General features: G+C 34.5%; 1 protein-coding gene across 6 annotated transcripts in view; it reads left to right on the forward strand.

Moving 5' to 3' along the window:
* Positions 1-16163, forward strand: part of Rb1cc1 (RB1 inducible coiled-coil 1) — a 74591-nt gene extending 58428 nt beyond the window's left edge. For 4 of the 6 annotated variants that reach the window (XM_087185654.1, XM_087185659.1, XM_087185626.1 and 1 more), the window contains 9 exons: positions 1831-1996; positions 3370-3478; positions 3577-3817; positions 5183-5237; positions 6240-6287; positions 10475-10533; positions 12666-12802; positions 13783-13853; positions 14571-16163. In XM_087185654.1, the coding sequence (XP_087041780.1) occupies positions 1831-1996; positions 3370-3478; positions 3577-3817; positions 5183-5237; positions 6240-6287; positions 10475-10533; positions 12666-12802; positions 13783-13853; positions 14571-14648 (964 nt within the window). In that variant the 3' untranslated portion in view covers positions 14649-16163. The remainder of the gene's footprint in view (positions 1-1830; positions 1997-3369; positions 3479-3576; positions 3818-5182; positions 5238-6239; positions 6288-10474; positions 10534-12665; positions 12803-13782; positions 13854-14570) is intronic. The other 2 variants (XM_087185647.1, XM_087185637.1) reach the window with 2 other exon arrangements.
* Positions 16164-19402: the final 3239 nt, after the last annotated feature.

The following is a 19402-nucleotide window of genomic DNA, read 5'->3' on the forward strand; positions in this document are numbered from 1 at the left end:
AATTGCTAAGAGAACTGCCATACAAGATCAGCCTCCCAATATTTGAGGCCAGATTCAAGGGGGGAAAAAAAATCCTGCTAACTAGATTTTACCAGGACTGAAATATAATCCCAAGGTGAGATAGTGAAAGAATATTGCTACCTGTATAGGCAGAAGCAAACTGGTTCTTAAAATCTATACCAGGGATTGACAAACTGGATTCTGTGGGAATCCAACTACCGCTTGCTTTGTAAATAGAATAGTTGCTCCCTCAGCCACGGTTTCACTTACTTGTCATCAGCTGGTATCATTGTAGCTCAATGATCCTTCTGATGTTTCATCAGAAGGTCAGTAGTAGCTTGATGCTACATCACCATACCTACCTCATTTACCTCACTGCATCTCATTATGTAGACAGTATCATATCTCACCATCACAAGAAAGGTGAGTACAGAACAGTTTGGTATTCTGAAAGAGCTCATTTACATAATTTCTATTGTATATTATAAATCTGTTTATTACTGTTTGTGCAGATCTAATAGCCTTTAATCAACCCATTTTATTAAAGTTTGAGAAACCACTGAGAGGCTTTTCTGAGACAAACTCAATTGCTGCTTTGGCTCTGCTGCCTATAATGGAGCTATATCAAGCACGTGTCTGGTGTTTGTGTGTTTGGCCTCTGCCACCAAAATCCTGTCATTCCCGTTGAATTCATTGGATATTAGGCCTCTCAAATACCACTGCTCTCCCTGTCCTGCAGAGCACCACCATTTCTCAGAGTCTTGGTGAAGAGAGTATCCTAAGACTCTCATTGTTTTATATATTTGCAAATCTCTGAAGTTTGACTCATGGGTTCTTCTGGTTGCTTCCACATTCTCTGACAGTATGTTTTGGTTGTTACGTATATGGAAAAAATCAAGTATTTACAATGGTATGAGATTAGAAAATGGACATGTTTAAATAGCCTCTACATTAAATTCTGGATATTCTATATTATTAAAAACCAGTAAGTAATAATTTCTTGAACTTTAATTTCATAATGGAACATAAAATTTTTAGTTGATTGTTTTTCATAATCTTTGCATTAACATGATGAATGAACAAGGGTAATGCTAACAGGAGGACACAGTCCAACATTTCTCCCAGCCCTTCCATTGCTTCATTAGTTGTACAAGTGCCAGAAGGAGCCTTAAGTGAACAACCACCAGGAGGAAATATTTGCAAGACATAAATTAAGAATAGAACTGTATCTGCAATGTCAAATACTTCCCACAAATCACAAAGAAGGCACACAGTGCAGAAAAATGGGTAGAGGGTATGAACAAATAGATCAAAGAGTAAATACAAATGATCAGTTACCTGAGTAACTGTCTGGTGTACTTGGAATTAAGGAAATATGAACCTAAATATTTTTTTCCCGTTTGGTTGGAGAATATGAAATCAATAGTTTACATTGTTTTTGATGAATATTAGGGGAAAGGGCTTCCTCACATGCCTGTGTACAAAGAAATGAGTGTAGAATGGATCCGTCCTCACAGCTCATCCCCCACTTTTAGGAAGTAGGGTTATGAATCTGGGTGAGTATGGGTGGGAGTATTTTATTTTGTAATTTTAAACAAATAATTGTTTGCTAGGCTCTACTGGGAGCTTCAAGCTACGTAGTATAGAGTATACGTTTAGCCATGTGGATAGAAACTTTTTTAGTCAGAAAGGTAGTGAACTCACACAGATACCTTTCTCCTTGTGTTAGGTTTGTAGAAGATAAACAGCCTTAATAGAATAGTTGATATATTTATGATTGCATCTATAATTTTTGAGAAAAAAAACTTAATGCTGTATTCAATTTTTAAGTCCTGTCATTGAATCTACCAGAGAAGATTCTTCAAGCTTAGTTGCTGAACTTCAAGAAAAGCTTCAGGAAGAAAAAGCTAAGTTTCTGGAACAACTTGAAGAGCAAGAGAAGAGAAAGAATGAAGAAATGCAAAATGTTCGAACATCTTTGATTGCTGAACAACAGGCATGTGCTAATTCCTTTGTGTGGCTGAAGGTTTCAAGTATAAAACTAACTTGTCTGATTGAAGGGTTTTGTATTTTGGTGGGTTTTTTGTTTGTTTGGTTTTTTTGACAGGGTATATAACTCAGGTTGGCCTAGAAGTTGGCACCAATACTCCTGCCTCGGCCTCCCAACTGCTAAAATTAAAGGAATGTGCCACCAGGCCAGGCATTGAGTTCTTAGTATTTTAAAACTTTTTCATATGTATAAAAATTGGCATTAGGAGAGATAGATTTCTAAGGTATCTTCCAGTTTGCAATAGTATATATTGAATGGTAATATAACTTTGCTTTATATTTGTGGCTTGAGTTTGGCTTAGTTCTTAAGTAGCACTTTTAAAAATATATGTATTATAAATTATGATAATAATTCTAAGAATCCATTTCATATCCCAGAAATAGCAAAGTGCATAAAAATAATGTGCTTTTACAAATAGTGTCTATTTTGCTGTATATAAATAATACAGAAATGGCTTCACACAAAGCCATATTTTAAATGTTCCTTTTTTGAGGATTGTTCTAGAATGCTTACTGACCAGAGGTTAATAGTTAATGCATTTGATTTTTATCTGAAAATGTCACATTATTTTCCTGTTAAATCTCCATATTACACCAGCATTATTGCCATTATTCATTGATTCAAAAACTAAAGAACTCCTAAAACTGGACTGCAGCCAGGCATGTTGGCACAGTGTATTAATCCCAGCACCTGGGAGTTTGAGGCAGAGGGTTAGGAGTTTGAGGCCAGCATGGAATTTAAAAAATTAAATGTTGAAAAATTTTGTGATTGGAAATGCTAAGGAGATGGAATTAGTTTAGACAATTCTATCATTCATCTATTTTATATTCCAGTAAGATTTTCTAAATGAAGTCTTATAGCCAAAAGTTTTAACAAATTGTTTTCTTTATAAAAGCAACTCATTAGTTAACATTGTTGGCTTTCTCACAAGCCTCATGCAGGCAGCTAGATACATGAGCTTCTTAGTAAGAAAGTATATAAAAGTTGGGGAGTATTAAGTCTAGACAGTAAAATAGTCCAGTGCCCATTGTAAATACCCAAATAAAAGACAGAGAGACAGAATAGAACTAGCTTTCAAATATTAATGTGTTAGTCAAGACTTCGAAAGAAGTCTACAGAAAGAGTACTCAAAAAGTGATGTAAGCAGTCTTTAAATTGTTGATATTTTACTTCTTTCCTTAAAATCTCAAAACGTCTTTGTGAATCACACTATCTTCTCCACATATAAATGTACCAGAGAAAAGAATATTTGCAGATTTATTTTCTTAGCTTTAGCTACTGTGTTGATAGTTTAAATCATTACTATTCTGTTGTTTCAGACTAATTTCAATACTGTTTTAACAAGAGAGAAAATGAGAAAAGAAAACATAATAAATGATCTTAATGACAAATTGAAGAGTACAATGCAACAACAAGAAAGGGATAAAGGTTAGTACTGTTTTGTAATATGATTTTTGAATCCTTTTTCAAATTTAAAAAATTCATGAAAGTTTTCTTTATTATTTCATTTGTTTTTCCCCTGCCAGATTTGATAGAATCACTTTCTGAAGATAGAGCTCGTTTGCTTGAGGAAAAAAAGAAGCTTGAAGAAGAAGTCAGTAAGTTGCGTAGCAGCACTTTTGTTTCTTCACCGTATGTAACTGCAGCCCCAGAACTTTATGGAGCCTGTGCACCTGGATCCCCAAGTGAAGCAGATAGACCAGCCTTGGAGACAGCAGATGAGGGAAAAGTGGATTCCGCAATGGAAACAAGCATGATGTCTGTCCAGTAAGTATGTCTTCGAATATGTTAAGACTTTTTAAATTAGCAGCATTCTGTTAGTTATAAAACTGAAGAAAGGGAATGTTTTTAACATTACTAATTTTCCGTAGCCCATGTAAAGTGCGATTCAAAAAGGGAAGGCATAAGCATGTGAAGAAAATACAGTGTTAGAGAACATAAAATGACAAAAATAACCCCAGACATGTGAAAAATCTATCAGAACACAACACCAGCAAGGCACATCTTTAATCCCAGCTTCTCAGGAGGGTTATAAATTCAAGGCCAGCCTGAGCAAGACTTTTCTCAAAATAATGACGAAATAAATAAAAAGGGCTAGGGATGTAACTCAGTGGTTGAGAGCCCCTGGGTTCAGTCCCCAGTACCTCAAAACAAAAACTGTATATAGGAGAGTCAGGTAAAACAAAATGATACAGAAAGACAAATAAAATGTGACAGAAAAAGATAAACGAGGCAAGTAATAAAAAGTAGTAAACAGCTCAAAAGCAAAAGACTTGCAGGGGATTTAGCTCAGTGGTGCTGCCCCCTGCCTCGCAAGCGCAAAGTCCCGAGTTCGATCTCGGTTACCAAAAAAAAAAGCAAAAGACTAAAAAGTTAAGAAGGAAATTTCATTTAGAGAGAGAATGTTTCACCGTTTGGTGAAACAAGCTGTTAACTTGTACATGCTTTACAATGTGATTTTGATTAATTTTTCTGAATCAAAAATTCATTAAAAATAGAATCTGAATTTTCAAGACCCACTGTTAATGTAAGGATCTTCTCTCACAAACAAAAGTAAGCAATAAAAAAAATCCCATTTTATCGAGTATAACAATTTAGAAAGATGTACATATGCCAAATCACAAAGGAAGCCTCAAAATTCAAGACACTGATATTAACAAAAATAGTTTTTATGTCTGGAAATTCAAGTAAGTATTTATATGATACACATAGGTCAATCTTGAGGCCTGTACTTAGAATTTATTGATAGATGGATAGAAATTGATTTATTCAGAACTAAAGTATCAAAAACATAATCAGGGTTGTACATATATATATCCTTGTACATTTGTTAAAAATGAGTTCACTCATTGAAAAGAAAATTGGTGGAAGAAAATATCCTCAGGTACACATATACATACAAAGTTTTGCTCATAATTTAAAAAAGTTTGAAAATCTCAGTCTGATACACAGAACAGACCGTATTGATAGGTGTCCTAACTTAAATAGGATACTTTTGAGAACTTAGTACAAGACCTTAAATTGCTAAAGTAATCTGCAGTAGTACTTAAAACTTCCAAAGTCTTACTGAAGGAAATGTAAAGTTCATAGTTTCAAATGACTAAAACTTTACTATTGGTCATTCACTTTCAGGGAAAATGTCCATATGCTTTCTGAAGAAAAACAGAGGATAATGCTCTTAGAAAGAGTAAGTAAATTCTCTTCTTAACACTTTTAATATGTTCACTTTGGTAATGCATTTAAATCTTACTGTGAAAATGTAGGACATCTCTGTGTTTATAAAGTAAATCTTTATTTTTTATGGTTAATTTATTTTTGTAGTTAAAGTTTTGATTAATCCTGTAATTTGTGATCTACTGGCTAAACAATTAGCAGTCATACTTCAATTCTCTTTTATTTCATAAATTCCCAATGAGTGATGTCTGTATAAGAGCAAAAGGTGGGTAGTTTTTATAAAATAATATAAATTTGAATTTTACACATTTATTTCAAAAAGTATTAAACTTTTTTTTTTTAGAAATGAGCAAAAATACAACGAAAGGTAATGAAACAAGTTGTAGTTTTTAATAAAGACGAATTGATGTGAGAGGAAAAAACTGCCAGTGTGAGAGCTCTTCATTCAAGTACTAGTTAAGCCTTTAAGATTTTCAGTAATGTCTTTTGCTATTTACAAGCTTAATTGATAAAAATACAAAGTCAGAATGATACATTTATTCTTTCATTATTAAAGAGTTATGTGATAACCACCTCAGAATAACTGGACATGTATCTTTTTTTTTTTTTTGGTACGGGGATCAAACTCCAGACCTAGTGCTTGCAAGGCAGGTGGCAGCACCACTGAGCTAAGTCCCCAGCCCTGGAGATGTATCTTGTAAATAAAGGTTCTTCATCTCAGATGGGACCTACCAGCAAAGTCATGGGGGATAGATCTCAGATATTTACTGCATATTTACAAATTTCACAGCTAATGGGTATGAAAACTTGACAGTTGTTGGCTTAAGTAAATGTATCCAAATTATTCTCATTAAAACAATAAATAATTAAAACAGTTGGAAAAGATTCATGGAAATAATATCATCATTAACTTTTCATACCAGAACCAAACATTAGTTTGAAAATAACTTTTGACAATCTTTCTGTACTTAGTACTTAGAAGGATTAACCAAAGTCTCTTTTTTTCCACCTATAGACATTGCAGTTGAAAGAGGAAGAAAATAAAAGGTTAAATCAACGACTGGTAAGGGTTTTTTCTGGAAATGGGATGTTACCATTTTAACATTATTTACATGATATTTTATTACTTAGACTCGGAGTCTGGAAGTGTATGTTTTGATTACTTCTAATAGTATTTGTTATGTTGGTCATTGATTGATTCTCACAGTTATGAAGTCAGGTCAGTGTCATCACTTGTAACTTTAGATGAACACTTTTCTCTTGACTTGAAAATTTTCTTGGAAAGAAATAGAACTGAGCAAGTGAACTGCCTTACTGTAAGAAGGAAGAGAGGGAGGAAATGTAATATTTGATTCTTTTTCTTTTTTTGGTCCCGGGGATCGAACTCGGGTCCTTGTGCTTGCGCAGCAGGTGGCAAAACCACTGAGCTAAATCCCTGGCTAATATTTGATTCTTAAGAAGACTAATTTCTTCAGATTCCATTTGTTTATAATCTTAGTAATGAATCTTAATTCAGTAAATTAAAAATTAGAGCTATATTTTATAAACATTTTGGAGATTAACATGTTTATTCTCACTGCTATATGTAATTTTCATACATTTTACCCTTTCTGAAAGACAAAAGATCCTGTATGCTGTTTGACTTACCATGGCTGTACTCTATCCAGTTACTCTGGTGGTCAGTCTACAGTCAGTCATATGTTTTAATAAAGCAATGGCTTCATTTTCCCAAATTCTTATTTAACGTTCCTGTGAGGAAATAGAAATAATTTAAGCTCGTGTTCAGTACTTCTAAAAAGTTTTAAGATACTTTTCAGAATTGAATTTTTTTTTTTTGGTACTGAGGATCGAATTCAGGACCTAGCACTTGCCAGGCAGGCGCACTGCCACTGAGCTAAATCCCCAGCTCCTCAGAATTGAATTTTTAAATACAATACCTTCATTATGAACTATCTACTTAATTTCTTATGCCTTTACTTGAACAAAAATTATTCTGTAGCATTTATACTGTTAATCATTAATTTTTTAAAATTATTTGTTTGTACATGTTAGTACACAATGATTACATTCATCATGGGGTGTTGAAACATGTACCTAACACATCTTAATTCTTTTTTCATTCTCTTTCCTTTCCACTTCTTTCGGTCTCTCCTAGATATCACTCAACACATTTTATGTAGTATAGCCAAGGGAATATAAGCCGTTTTCAGCAAAGATGTCTTTTTTTTTTCCTCACTCAGTGCTGTGCTCTTAGCATTCAGAACAGTAACTTGTATACCGTAGATGCTTCCACTTGTTTACAAATGAATTTTGCCTCTCAGATCTACAGATGCTCACATTTACATGCAGAGGGGTGTTCAAATATAAATCACAGTTTGATGCATATTTACAACTGTATTCATTTCACACAGTTTTTCTCCAAATTTAAGCTCTCATTTATAGTAAATATATGAAAAACTTAAGCTTTTTAACAATCTAAATAAAGTTGAATATAGTTTTAATAATAAATTTTCTGGTTAATTTTAATAAGTTATTTTTTAAATTTATATATTAATTGGTACATTTTAGGTATACAATACATTTACATTTATCATTGGGTGCTTGTACCTGAACATGATGTATCTTAGTTCTTATTTTTTCCCTCATTACCTATGAACCTTTCACCCCCGCCACCCTTCCCTATTTACATAGACTTTGTTTCCACTTTTTTTTTCCTTTCTCATAATTTTTCCTTTCCTTTCTTCCCTTTCCCCTTCCCCTCCCACCACCCCTACCCCTTTGGACCTTTTCCTATTTCAAATTATCAATTATTCATTTTAATTTAATCAACTGGAGACTGGATACAAGAGCTGTGATTTTTTAAAATAAAATGGAGTACTACTCAGCCATAAAGAATGAGAAACTAGAGACATAGCTAAATGGATGCACATTGAGGCCATACTCTTAAGTGAAATAAATAGGACACACTTGTGTAAATACCGAATAGTATCTCTAGTGTGAGAAATTTTAATAAGTTATTAGACCTTGCTGGTCATTATTTGTTAAGGTTTTCCTTCTCTCCTTGTTTTCAAATAGTTATTGAGACCCTACATTGTTTAAACTAGTGTTTGGAAAGAAATGGAGAAAATTCAGAGCCTGAACATTAGACTCAGTAAACACAAATAAATATGTATCTGTCCTTGGTTTGTGTGTCTGTGCATTGGGCCCACTTTGCTTAGGAGAGATAGGCATTTTTGCCACTTCATCAGGCCTCTAAACACTGGGACTCGTGTCCCGGGAATGATAAGATGATGTGATATGTGTATTGAAGTCTGAAGAGTGGAGCAGTTCCACCGAGCTCTAGCAACTACAAATCAGAAAGTACAGTCCCCAAAGGAACCCTTCTTCATTGTTGGTGGAAATGTAATCTAGTATAACCATTATGGAAGTCAGTATGGAGATTCCTCAAAAAGTAAAACAAGAAATCCATTCAACTCAGCTATTCCTCTCCTAGGTATCCTCCCAAAGGAGTTAAAGTCATTGAATTACAGTGATACATGCAGACCTATGACTTATAGTAGCACAATTCACAGTAGCTAAATCTCGGAAATGGCTTCTGTGTTGTCCATCAACAGATGAATGGATAAAGAAAACATGACATTTATACACAATAAAATACTGCTCTGCCATAAAGAAAGATAAACTTAAGTCATTTGTGGGAAAATAGATGCATCTTAAGTGAAATAAATCAGATACACATGGTTAGATATCACATGATTTAGAGAAGATAGGTTATATAAATGTTCAACTCAAGATGAATGTAATCATTGTATACTGTAACCATGTACTAATAAAAACAAAAAGAAAGTACTGTTCCCCTGTGTTTATCATTAGAAAACAGGTGGCTACCACATGTTTTATTCTTTTTTTTTTTTTTTTGGTACCGGGGATCGAACTCGGGTCCTTGAGCTTGCATAGGAACATGTTTTATTCTTTAGTGATTATTTAGATAATGGTTTATGAAATTGGGACATTTCACGAATTGCCTTGAAGATGAGATAGGAAGGAAGTTCTCAATCCTCAAAACTTTCTGCTCCCATCCAGTTTCAGTCAGAATAGTATTTTTAAATAAATTAAGTTTATTGATACACTTGAGGTATACATAATGATCATGTTCATCACAGGGAATATACCTATACATGATAATATCTTGTTTCTTATTTTTCCCCATTCCCCTACCCTCCCTCCAACTCCTCTTCCCCTCCTTATTTACAGAAGCTTTTTTTCACTTTTTTCCTTCTTTTCTCATTTTTTTGCTTTCCCCCAGCCCCTTCTCCTTTATTCCCCCTTCTCACTTGAACATTTTCTTCCTGTCTCCTAGTATGTATTATACCTGTCTTGGTCCTTATTTAAAGTTTCGGTTTCAACCACACCAGAGAAACAATGGGGTATTTAAACATGTCTGATTTATTTCTCTTAAGAGTATGGTCTCCAGGTGCATCCATATAATGCTAGAAATATCCCAAGCGTATCTTTCTTTATGACAGAATAGTACTCCATCGTATAAAAAAAAAACCCAACATCTTCATCCATTTATTGATCGATGGGCGTTTGGACTGTTTCCAAGCTTTAGCTATTACAAACTGTGCCACTATAAACATGGGTGCACGTATATCACTGTGGTATGATGCTTTTAATTCTTTCGGGAAGATACCAAGAAGGGGAATAGCTGGGTCAAATGGGACCTCTAGAATCTCCACACTGAATTCCACAGTGGCTGCACCAGTCTACACTCCCAACAGTGGAAAAAGGTTCCTTTTTCCCCACAAGCCTCTCCAGCATTTGTTATTGGTTGATTTCCAGATAATAGCCATTCTTTCTGGACTTTGAACCAGAATAGCATTAAGAGTATTTTAAAGGTATTTTTTGCTTGTTTTTGTTGTTTTTCCACAAAGATTTAAAAACCAGTGTGCCAGAACTTTCAAACTCTGACTCAAAAAATTTCAGCCTCTTTCTCTGTAATATAAAATAAAATGTTTCAAAAATCAGTTTTTAATTCACCAGATGTTATAAAATAAGTAACATGAGTAAAAATATAGGTAAATTTATCCAATGAAACTAATTGTGTAAATGAATTATATTAATGAGCATAGTACATTAGGTTGGATTCTTTGAAATGGGACATGGACCTGAGTGTCTAACATTCATTTGCAGTAAGTACGTATAGATCTCTAAATGTGTAGGTTTCATGAACTATTCATTTTTTCTTAGATGTCTCAGAGCATGTCTTCAGTATCTTCAAGGCATTCTGAAAAGATAGCAATTAGAGAGTAAGTATTTTCATTTTAATTTTTTTCTGTGAAAAAATTTACTGAATTGAATTAATTAAAAAAAAACAGGTCCATGTTCATTCAGCTGTATTCTTTACACTCAGTAAAATATTATAAAGTAAGGTTTTTCTAAATTGTTCTGAAACCATGAGGATTATATTGCAAATCATTCCTGTTATATCTTTATGATTCACACAAGTATCTTTGAAGGTTTTTTTACCAAAGTTAGCAGTTCAAATGGTGCTACCTCTTAAATCTCATTTATCTCCTTAGTTTTTTCTATTTTTTGATTGGAGAGTCTTTGTTTTAATTTGATGTTTCCTCATCTTTATTTTACTGATATGCTGCAGATTCATAATATACTATGAAATCTATCAGTTGAATAATTTGATAGTCATTTTTCCTGACCTAGATTTTCCCAGAGTTACAATTGTTCTTTCATCTGGGTTATTTTTAAGGAACTCTTGAGTGGGGAGGAACATTGTTAGCACCTCATGAATAACCTGTATTTTATAACCAAAAGGACAGATGCAAAAATTAGTGAACTAAGTATTTTTAAAGGTATTTTATTTTTCCAGGTGTGGTGGCACACGCCTGTAATCCCAGCACTCGAAAAGCTGAAGCAGGAGGATCATTTTTTGAGTTCAACCCCAGACAGGGCTACATAGTGAGTTCAAGGCCCGCCTGAACTACACATAGAAAGACCCTGTGTCCAAAAAACAAAAATAAAACAAGTTGTTTTATTTTACTTGTGGCAGAAAGGTTGACCAAATTTTTGGCTGATTGATATTTGTGGTTCTGACCTTTCATATTGCATTAGAATTTTATCTTTGCTAAATGACTTGAAAGAATAGAATAGTATAAGTATTTACCAGCTGTATGTCAGATCAACACGTAGTTCATTGATGATCTTTTCAAGGTTAGAGATGAACTCTGTCTCACAGAGGCCCAAATTTCCTCCCCTTTAACTTTTGGTGTTCAGCTTGCTATGTTGGAGTGGCAGTATCTGTGGCATAATCAGTTAATGAATAAAAGGCTGCCATCCTTTAAAAGCCTGACTCTCTGATTTTGATGATTTATCAGGTGTAAGAGTTACTAAATTAAATGATCTTAACAACTAAGAAAGCTGAGCTTAATTTCCAAGATTTACTGTTGTTTTTAACAGCCCTAAAAAGGCTCTAAAGAGACACACACCACTAGGCACATAGCAGTGCAAACTTTCATGTTTGTTGCTTCCAACCTGTACCTCAAGCCGGCAATATCCTTTGACTTCTTTAGGCCTAATTAAGCACATGGCCCTAGCTCAGTTGCTTCTTGTATCATACTGAAGAGTCCTACACTTGTAAACTGTAGGGTCTAGTTTGTTGATATTGTAGCTATTAATTAGATTTCTTTCTCTTTGAATTTAAGATTATAGCTATGAAATTAAAAATTAGGAAAACTTTCTCTAACTGAATGAACTGTAATGGTTACTTTTTATACTCACATCCACACAGTTCTTTTTTTTTCTTTTAAATATTCGATAAAGGAAATCTCACTAAAGAAACTTGGTCTTTGATAGTTGCCAGCGTCATGCTTTGAACATGTGTATGTGTGACCGGCACTCTATTTGGAGCTGGCTGGAGTACAAAAAGAATATCATGTAAATGTCAAATTTAATATTGTATTAATATGTAGTTGAATATCACAGAATACAGTTGTCTCAGTATTCTCAGGATATTGGTTCCAGTACCCCCCTTAAAGTATCAAAATCCTTGGATGCTCAAATCCCTTAAATAAAATGGCATACTGGTAGTATTTACATCTAACCTATGTGCACATCTTCCTGTATAAGTCTGTAGATTACTTACCATAAACTTTGATGTGTATGCCTTGTAAATAGTGTTACACTGTATTATATATGTAATAATTGTATTGTATGTGTAATAATGATAAAAAGCCCTCTATCTATAGGTTCTGTATCCATTAGATTCATCCAACCATGGACAAAAATGTCCAGGGTAGGGGGGTGGGGTAGGCACCCTGCACCAGTATCAAACATCTATGGACCTGACTGTATACACTAATGTTTTCAAAAATAGTGTGATTGACAGATAGTAACTCTAGGACAATAAACTTAACTTTCCTTTTAGTTTTCAGGTGGGAGATTTGGTACTCATCATCCTAGATGAACGCCACGACAATTATGTACTCTTTACTGTTAGTCCTACTTTATATTTTTTGCATTCAGAGTCTCTGCCTGCCCTGGATCTCAAACCAGGTGAGGGTGGTAAGTGTCACATCCATAACTAAAATATTTCCCTAGACTGGAAGGAATATATTTTAAAAGACTTTTTATTCTGTTGTGTAATTATTCAAAAATTAAGTCACTGACAAGGAACTCTGCTTACTCTAGTTTTTTTAAAATATAAAATCTGCATTAATCATATTTTTATGCATTCCAGTTTATTTTCATCGTATAAAAATCAGTTAGGTCGTCTGTTTGGAGAATCACAAAGGCTTTCACATAAACTGAATGGTTTATTGGCTGAATAACTAAGTCAACTTTGTGACAACTTCTTTTCCAGTGGATTTGAAAAGACAATGAGTGTTTACCTCTTAGCATATTACACTTTGACTGAGGACTAGCTTTCTCATCCTTTGTTCTGTTTTCCTTCTCTCCTTGTATAAGAACTGCTCTCTTAGACTTAGAGTTTAATCATTATTAAGTGCTTCACTGAGCCCCACCTGTGTTCACACTGCCATCCCTGACCCTGTGGCTGTACCTGTGAGAAGGGTGTAGTTCCTGCTCCTCCCACAAGTGCTGTTAGAAAGGCCAGCTCATCAGAAATCATTGCTTTGCTTTGATCCTAGAAGTGTATTTTATTTGCTTTCAGAAATGGAAAAGGTCATCTTTGTCAGTGCTTTCAGTAGGGGGCAATGTTGAGTTGGCCTTGAAGTCCTAGATTTATTCATGATTCATACTTAGATTACATACTAGTATTTCTTGAACTGTTACTTCTGTGATTTGATGTACCATGTATATATAGTAAACGAGTGAAAACCATATTATATTACTGGTTAAAAGGTAACATGGTTGAGTTTTGTTTTATGAATTAATTTTATGAATTTCAGAGATTTTAGCAGTTTTGAGTCTCACGCATTTTTTTAGCCATGAAAACTTCATTAGTGTTTTGATTTTGATAGTTATGTTTTCATAAATAATTACAACTGTACTTTGAAAAAGAAATTAATAGTTTTATTTATTAGCTTCAGGTGCATCTAGAAGACCCTGGGTGCTTGGAAAAGTAATGGAAAAGGAATACTGTCAAGCCAAAAAGGTAAAAACTATATCCTGTAACATAAACTACAAATTATATTTATATAGAAGTTATTATTTATATGTTCGTAGCCTGAGGTCACTTGAGTTAGAGCTTGAGTTTAATTAGACTGAATTAAAACCAAGAATTTTATAACTTTTATATTATTTGTCTTTAGATAATAGATGTAGATTACCACTAGGCCATCAGCCTATAAAGGAAAACTATAAGGTCTTTTTTTTTATGACTATTTACAGTAAGTTACTTAATGTAACTATTATGCTACAAAATGCCCCAACATAACTGGTTACAGCAGTGAATTCTGTTTCTGTGTAGAGTTGATGTTTATTTTCATAAAGTAAATATAGTGTAAAATATTTGGTGGCTTAAAAATTGACCTGATTGTAATATCAGCTTTATCAGTTGTATGTGAATCTACTGAGTATTCTTCCTTATTGTGTTTTGCAGCTCAGCCTATAAAACTTCAACTATATATTAAGGCTTTTTGATACTTGAATGACATGGCTCACTTTGTAACATTGTTTAGCAGTCTTTATCTTCCATCAGTATTAGTAGCTCAATATATTTTATTCTCATTTGGTGAAGAGTAGATCTTGTGTAGTTTGATACTCTCCCTCAACCCCCCTCAATACTCTAGCAATGAGTAGTGTGCTAGAAGGGTTACTGTATAATTTGATTTGATCATTCAAATGATTCCATTTTTTCTTTCCTCCTTAGGCACAAAACAGATTTAAAGTTCCTTTGGGGACAAAGTTTTACAGAGTGAAAGCTGTGTCATGGAATAAGAAAGTATAACCTATGGAAGAAATTATTACATTTTATGTCATTTTCTGACTTGTCCTACATTGCTCATTAATCACCTCAAAAACAGCAGGCCATCTTTTTATACAAAAATCATCATGACAGTATATTTCATCGGTGTACTTTTTAACTGGCTACAATTTAGGAACAATAAATTCATCACAACCCTTGGCTGAATTAAAATGGTTTGGGGTTTTTGTTTTTGTTTTTGTTTTTGTTTTCTCTTTTATACCCCGATAACTAGAAATGCGGACCAAACTAATTCATCTTCTCAAAGGGCATACCCTGTGCATTGTGGCTTATGGTTAGCCATATTAATTGCCTGTTAAATATACATTAGCTTGAAGTTAGATGTTAAATGTTAGCTGTTATTACCAGCATTTGTCCTTTTGTGAAATCAGTATCAGAATACTTGCACTCTTTAACACATTCTTTATAAAAATGTATAAATTCTTCAAAACTAAAGAGTGTTGCTGCATGCAGATAATCATAACTTTTGAGTTTGCCTCAGTAGATTACTAAAGCAAATTATTTCATTTTTTTAATGCCCTTTGATGTTTCATAAAGGAACTCTGTAATTTGACTGACTGACTTTAAGATCAGCCATAAATAATCAGCAATCCTGAAAAGCACTTTCAACAGATAGTCATCTGGGTTCTGCAGGGAAGAGTCTGCTTTTGACGTTTTCCAGTGCAGCGCTCAAACCTTCCCAACATCTTTATGACTCTATTTAGAATAATCATATTGATGAAATCATAATTCATGGTTACATTTCAGAAAAACCGCACTAACCATTTAAAGGTCATTTAAATAACAATATTGTATTGTAAAAGACCTGTACAATTTTAAAACAATAAAGATTTGAACCTGTAAATGTGTGTGCCTTTTCAAAAAGGATACATTTTTAATATATTTGAGTGATTGCGGGGGAGTATGAGAAAACTGTTCTGTATCATATCAAAGAGAAAATGTTTATTACAAAAATGTTCTTTTATTATATACCATGTAACTGTAAAACAGTGTTATATAGAATAGAATGTGTAAACTAGGCCTTTAGATATGTTGCCATTGTGCAGATATTTAAATGAATTAGTTGATTTGGATGAAAGTTGTTTCAGGTTTGTTGGTAGAGCACAGTAACAAAATGATTTTTTTTTCAGAAAATATTTAATTTCCTCATAAATAAGTTAAATATTTTTTTAAATATGTGTATCTAATAGTGCAAAATGGAATAAGCATCATAGTGTATAGAAAACTGAATTTGACAGCATTAATGAATAAATGAACGATGATTTCATATGTTTCTACTCAATCCTTCCATGACATTTTTATGCAGAGAACAACACAACAAATTATATACAGCGTTTCTGTTAAGCAGACTTAGTTTCTAAAAGAATCTGCTAGTAGAGGCCATTTTTACTTGGTCTGCCCTTCAAATTTAATTTGTAGTAATTGCTGTGATTCATGATGTCAAATCTACCATCCCACTAATACAGACTTTTAATGTTACGTGTTGTTGCTTGATAGTCTTTCTTATATCTTGTTCTATCTATCCATCCATGTCAGTGTTCACATGCACTTTCAAAAGCAAACTGAACCCGGAATGATTCGGTGAGTTGGGAGAAGGAAAGAGGTCGGGTGCTGCAGCACAGGCCTGTGATCCCAGCAACAGGAGAGCCTGGGGCCAGGGATCCAGCTCAGTGGTTCTGGCGCCTGTCGCGCAAGCGCAAGGTCCTGAGTTGGATCCCCAGTACCAAAAACAATAAAAATAAAAACAAAAACATGAGAGGGTGAGGCAGGACGATCACAAGTTTGAGGCCAACCCCACCTACCTAGGAGGACCCTGTCTCAAAAAAAGAAGAAACATGGGAAAATGTTCTTAGTTTTAGATAATTGAAACCAACATACTGTGAGCCTTGGGACCTGAATACCTGATTTCCAGTTTCAGGTCTAACTGTAGACGAGGTGAATGACACCCCCAAGCCCCCCGTACCAGGGATTGAACTCGGGACCTTGCACTTGTGAGGCAGGTACGGCACTACTGAGTTCTTGAAACTCATTGATCTCATGTTTAAGGGGGGGTATAATAAGTCCTGTCTTTTAGAGTTACTTTGCTCAGCCTATAAGAAGTAAAAATGTTTAAGTACTTTGAACAAATTCAGGCATATGTTAAGTACTGAGCACATTAGTTTATGTAATAATAGACACCAGTCAGACAACACATAGCTTCCTTTATTACATGAATGAGGCTTAAGTCACATTTTACTGCAAATAAACTTTAAACATACAGGAATTAAATGGATTGATTTATTTTGGCAAAAGTAACTGGTGTTATACTAAAAATACAGTACACAAGATATAAACATTCATTTTCATTGATTTGAAAAAAGTACTAAGCTAGAAAGCATACACATTCTTTCAAAAAAAATACACTAACACTACAGGGTCCCTGCTGTCCTGTTTCAATTTCGCTAGCTAAAGGTAGTTAACATTTTGGCCATTTTTATGTGGTATGCTGTAATACATCTGGATAAGTTGATTTACGTAATATGAATATCTGGTTCTTTTACCGCTTCCCCCCTTCCATCTTTTATAGATGGTATTCTGCGTTCTAGTTTGTTCATGCAGGTTCATATTATAACTCTACTCTGCTGAGGCAGGTCCTGAACTAAGATTTTACTTCCTTGTATAGCCTGCAAATTTTATGTGGATATTTTCAACTTTTTCCTTCTTAACGCTGTTCTGTAATTTGGGGTAGAGGTGTTGAGACAGGCTCTCAATATGTAGTTCATGCTGCGCTTGAACTCAGGGCAGTCCTCCTGCGTCAGCCTCCTGAGTCCTGGGATTACAAGCATGAATCACCACGCCTGGCTTATTTTGTAGTTATTATGAGTTTAATCTTTTCAACTACTTCATATTCTATCAAGTAACAGTTTTCCCAAAGAGCTCCATGTTGTAACCACCAGTTCTGCTTCAAACATCTGGTTTCCCTCCAAACCTGTTTCATATTGCAGGACCTTCCTTTGTATTTCTGTTAAGAAAGCCACTCTTTCCTGACCTTTCTCTCCCACTTGCTTTTGATGTTTGAGACAAGGTCTTGCTGTCCCCAGGCCAGCCTAGAACTTGCCACCCTCCTGCTTCTGCTGCTTGGTGTGCTTGTCTTGCTGTCTTGCTGGAGCTTATGATCAAGTATCAGTGAAAAAAGTTTTCAGGATCTCTCAAATGTAATAGTCTCATGATTGATAGCTTTTGGCAGGCACTTGCATTGTATCCTATTATTTAGTTTATTTCCGTTAAAGTGTGTTTCCTGCCCACCTTTATGCTTCCCAGAAATTTTGCAGAGCTTTTTAGACCTGCTGTCAGGAAATGGCATAAGGCCTTGCATTTCCCAACCCTAACCATGCTTTTTACCAGGTGGTCTGAATCCTTTCATCCTACAAATGTATGTTCTACAGCAGCAGCAAGAGAATTTTAAACATTTCTTGTTTTTCCTCTCAAACTCTTACTGGATGGTAAGCCTTATAGATCTCCATTTGCTATATATTACCTCCTAATTGATCATTTCAGTCTTTCCTAGTTTTTTCAGTGCTCCATGTAAACCATTTGAGTTTTTCATGTTGGCATTTGGGATTTTAACCTTTAAGAGCACTGATTCACCTATTTGTGAATCCTGCAGATCTGTTCTTTTTTCAGATCTTTGAAGACAAATTGGCATTCTCCTACTGAGGTTCTCCTGGATCCCCTTGGTCTCAGGGCTTGTCTCCTCATTAACTTGGTTCTATTTCATATTACAAATACTCCTCTAATATCGTAGTCCTTGCTTTTTCCTTCATATTTAAGAGTAGGACATTGAAAAGCTGATTGTCAAGTGTATTTTTACCTTCTACATTGTTTCTCAAAAATGGAGATGGACTGATTACAGAACTATAATTTCAAGCTTTATGTAATCTTAGGAGTCATCTGGCCTCCTTTTTGCTTGTTCATTTTTCTGAGGTGAAGTTCAGTACTTAAAAACCAACAATTCATTCATATGACACATAAAGTATGCCATAAATGTATCCATTTGTGGAACATTTGGATAGTTTGCATTTCTCAGCTATAGTTATTAGTGCTACATTTGAACATGTATATGTGTTTGGGTACCTGTTGTCAATTTTTATCTGTATGGGCTAGGAGGGGAACTGCCGGCACGTTTACATCTTTACCTTTCAGAAGAACTGCCATGTTGGTTTCTGTAGTGGCTAAGCCATTTTCCACTTTTACCAGGAATGTATAAGAGTTCCAATTTTTCTATAGCTCAATATTTTCCTTTTTATCTTTGTTCGTTTGCAGTACTAGGGATTGAACCCAGGGTATGCATGAGCTCTACATTCCCAGACCTTTTTATATTTTGGGGAACATACTTAAGTTGCCGAGGCAGGCATTCAGCGTGTGATCTTCCTGCTTCAGCTTCCCAAATAGCTGGGATGACAGGTGTGTGCCACCACTCCTGACTCCTTTTTTATGCCCATCCTAGTGGGTATTTTATGTACTTTGTGGGGCATCTGTCTATTGGAGACATGTCTATTAAAGTTCCTTCACTTTTTTTTGTCTTTTACCATTGAGTTGTAAGAATTCTTTGTAAGTTTTGAATACTAGACTCATGATTTACAGTTGTTTTCCTCCATTCTGTACATTGTCTTGTTTTCCTTAATCCCCTTTGGTGCATACAGTTTTTTAATTTTAAGTCCAATTATCTAGAGTTTTTG

The sequence above is a fragment of the Heterocephalus glaber genome, unplaced genomic scaffold (genome assembly GCF_053883595.1).
Source record: "Heterocephalus glaber isolate CG9 unplaced genomic scaffold, H.glaber_assembly_v1.0 deba00000281, whole genome shotgun sequence".
Taxonomy (NCBI): Eukaryota; Metazoa; Chordata; class Mammalia; order Rodentia; family Bathyergidae; genus Heterocephalus; species Heterocephalus glaber.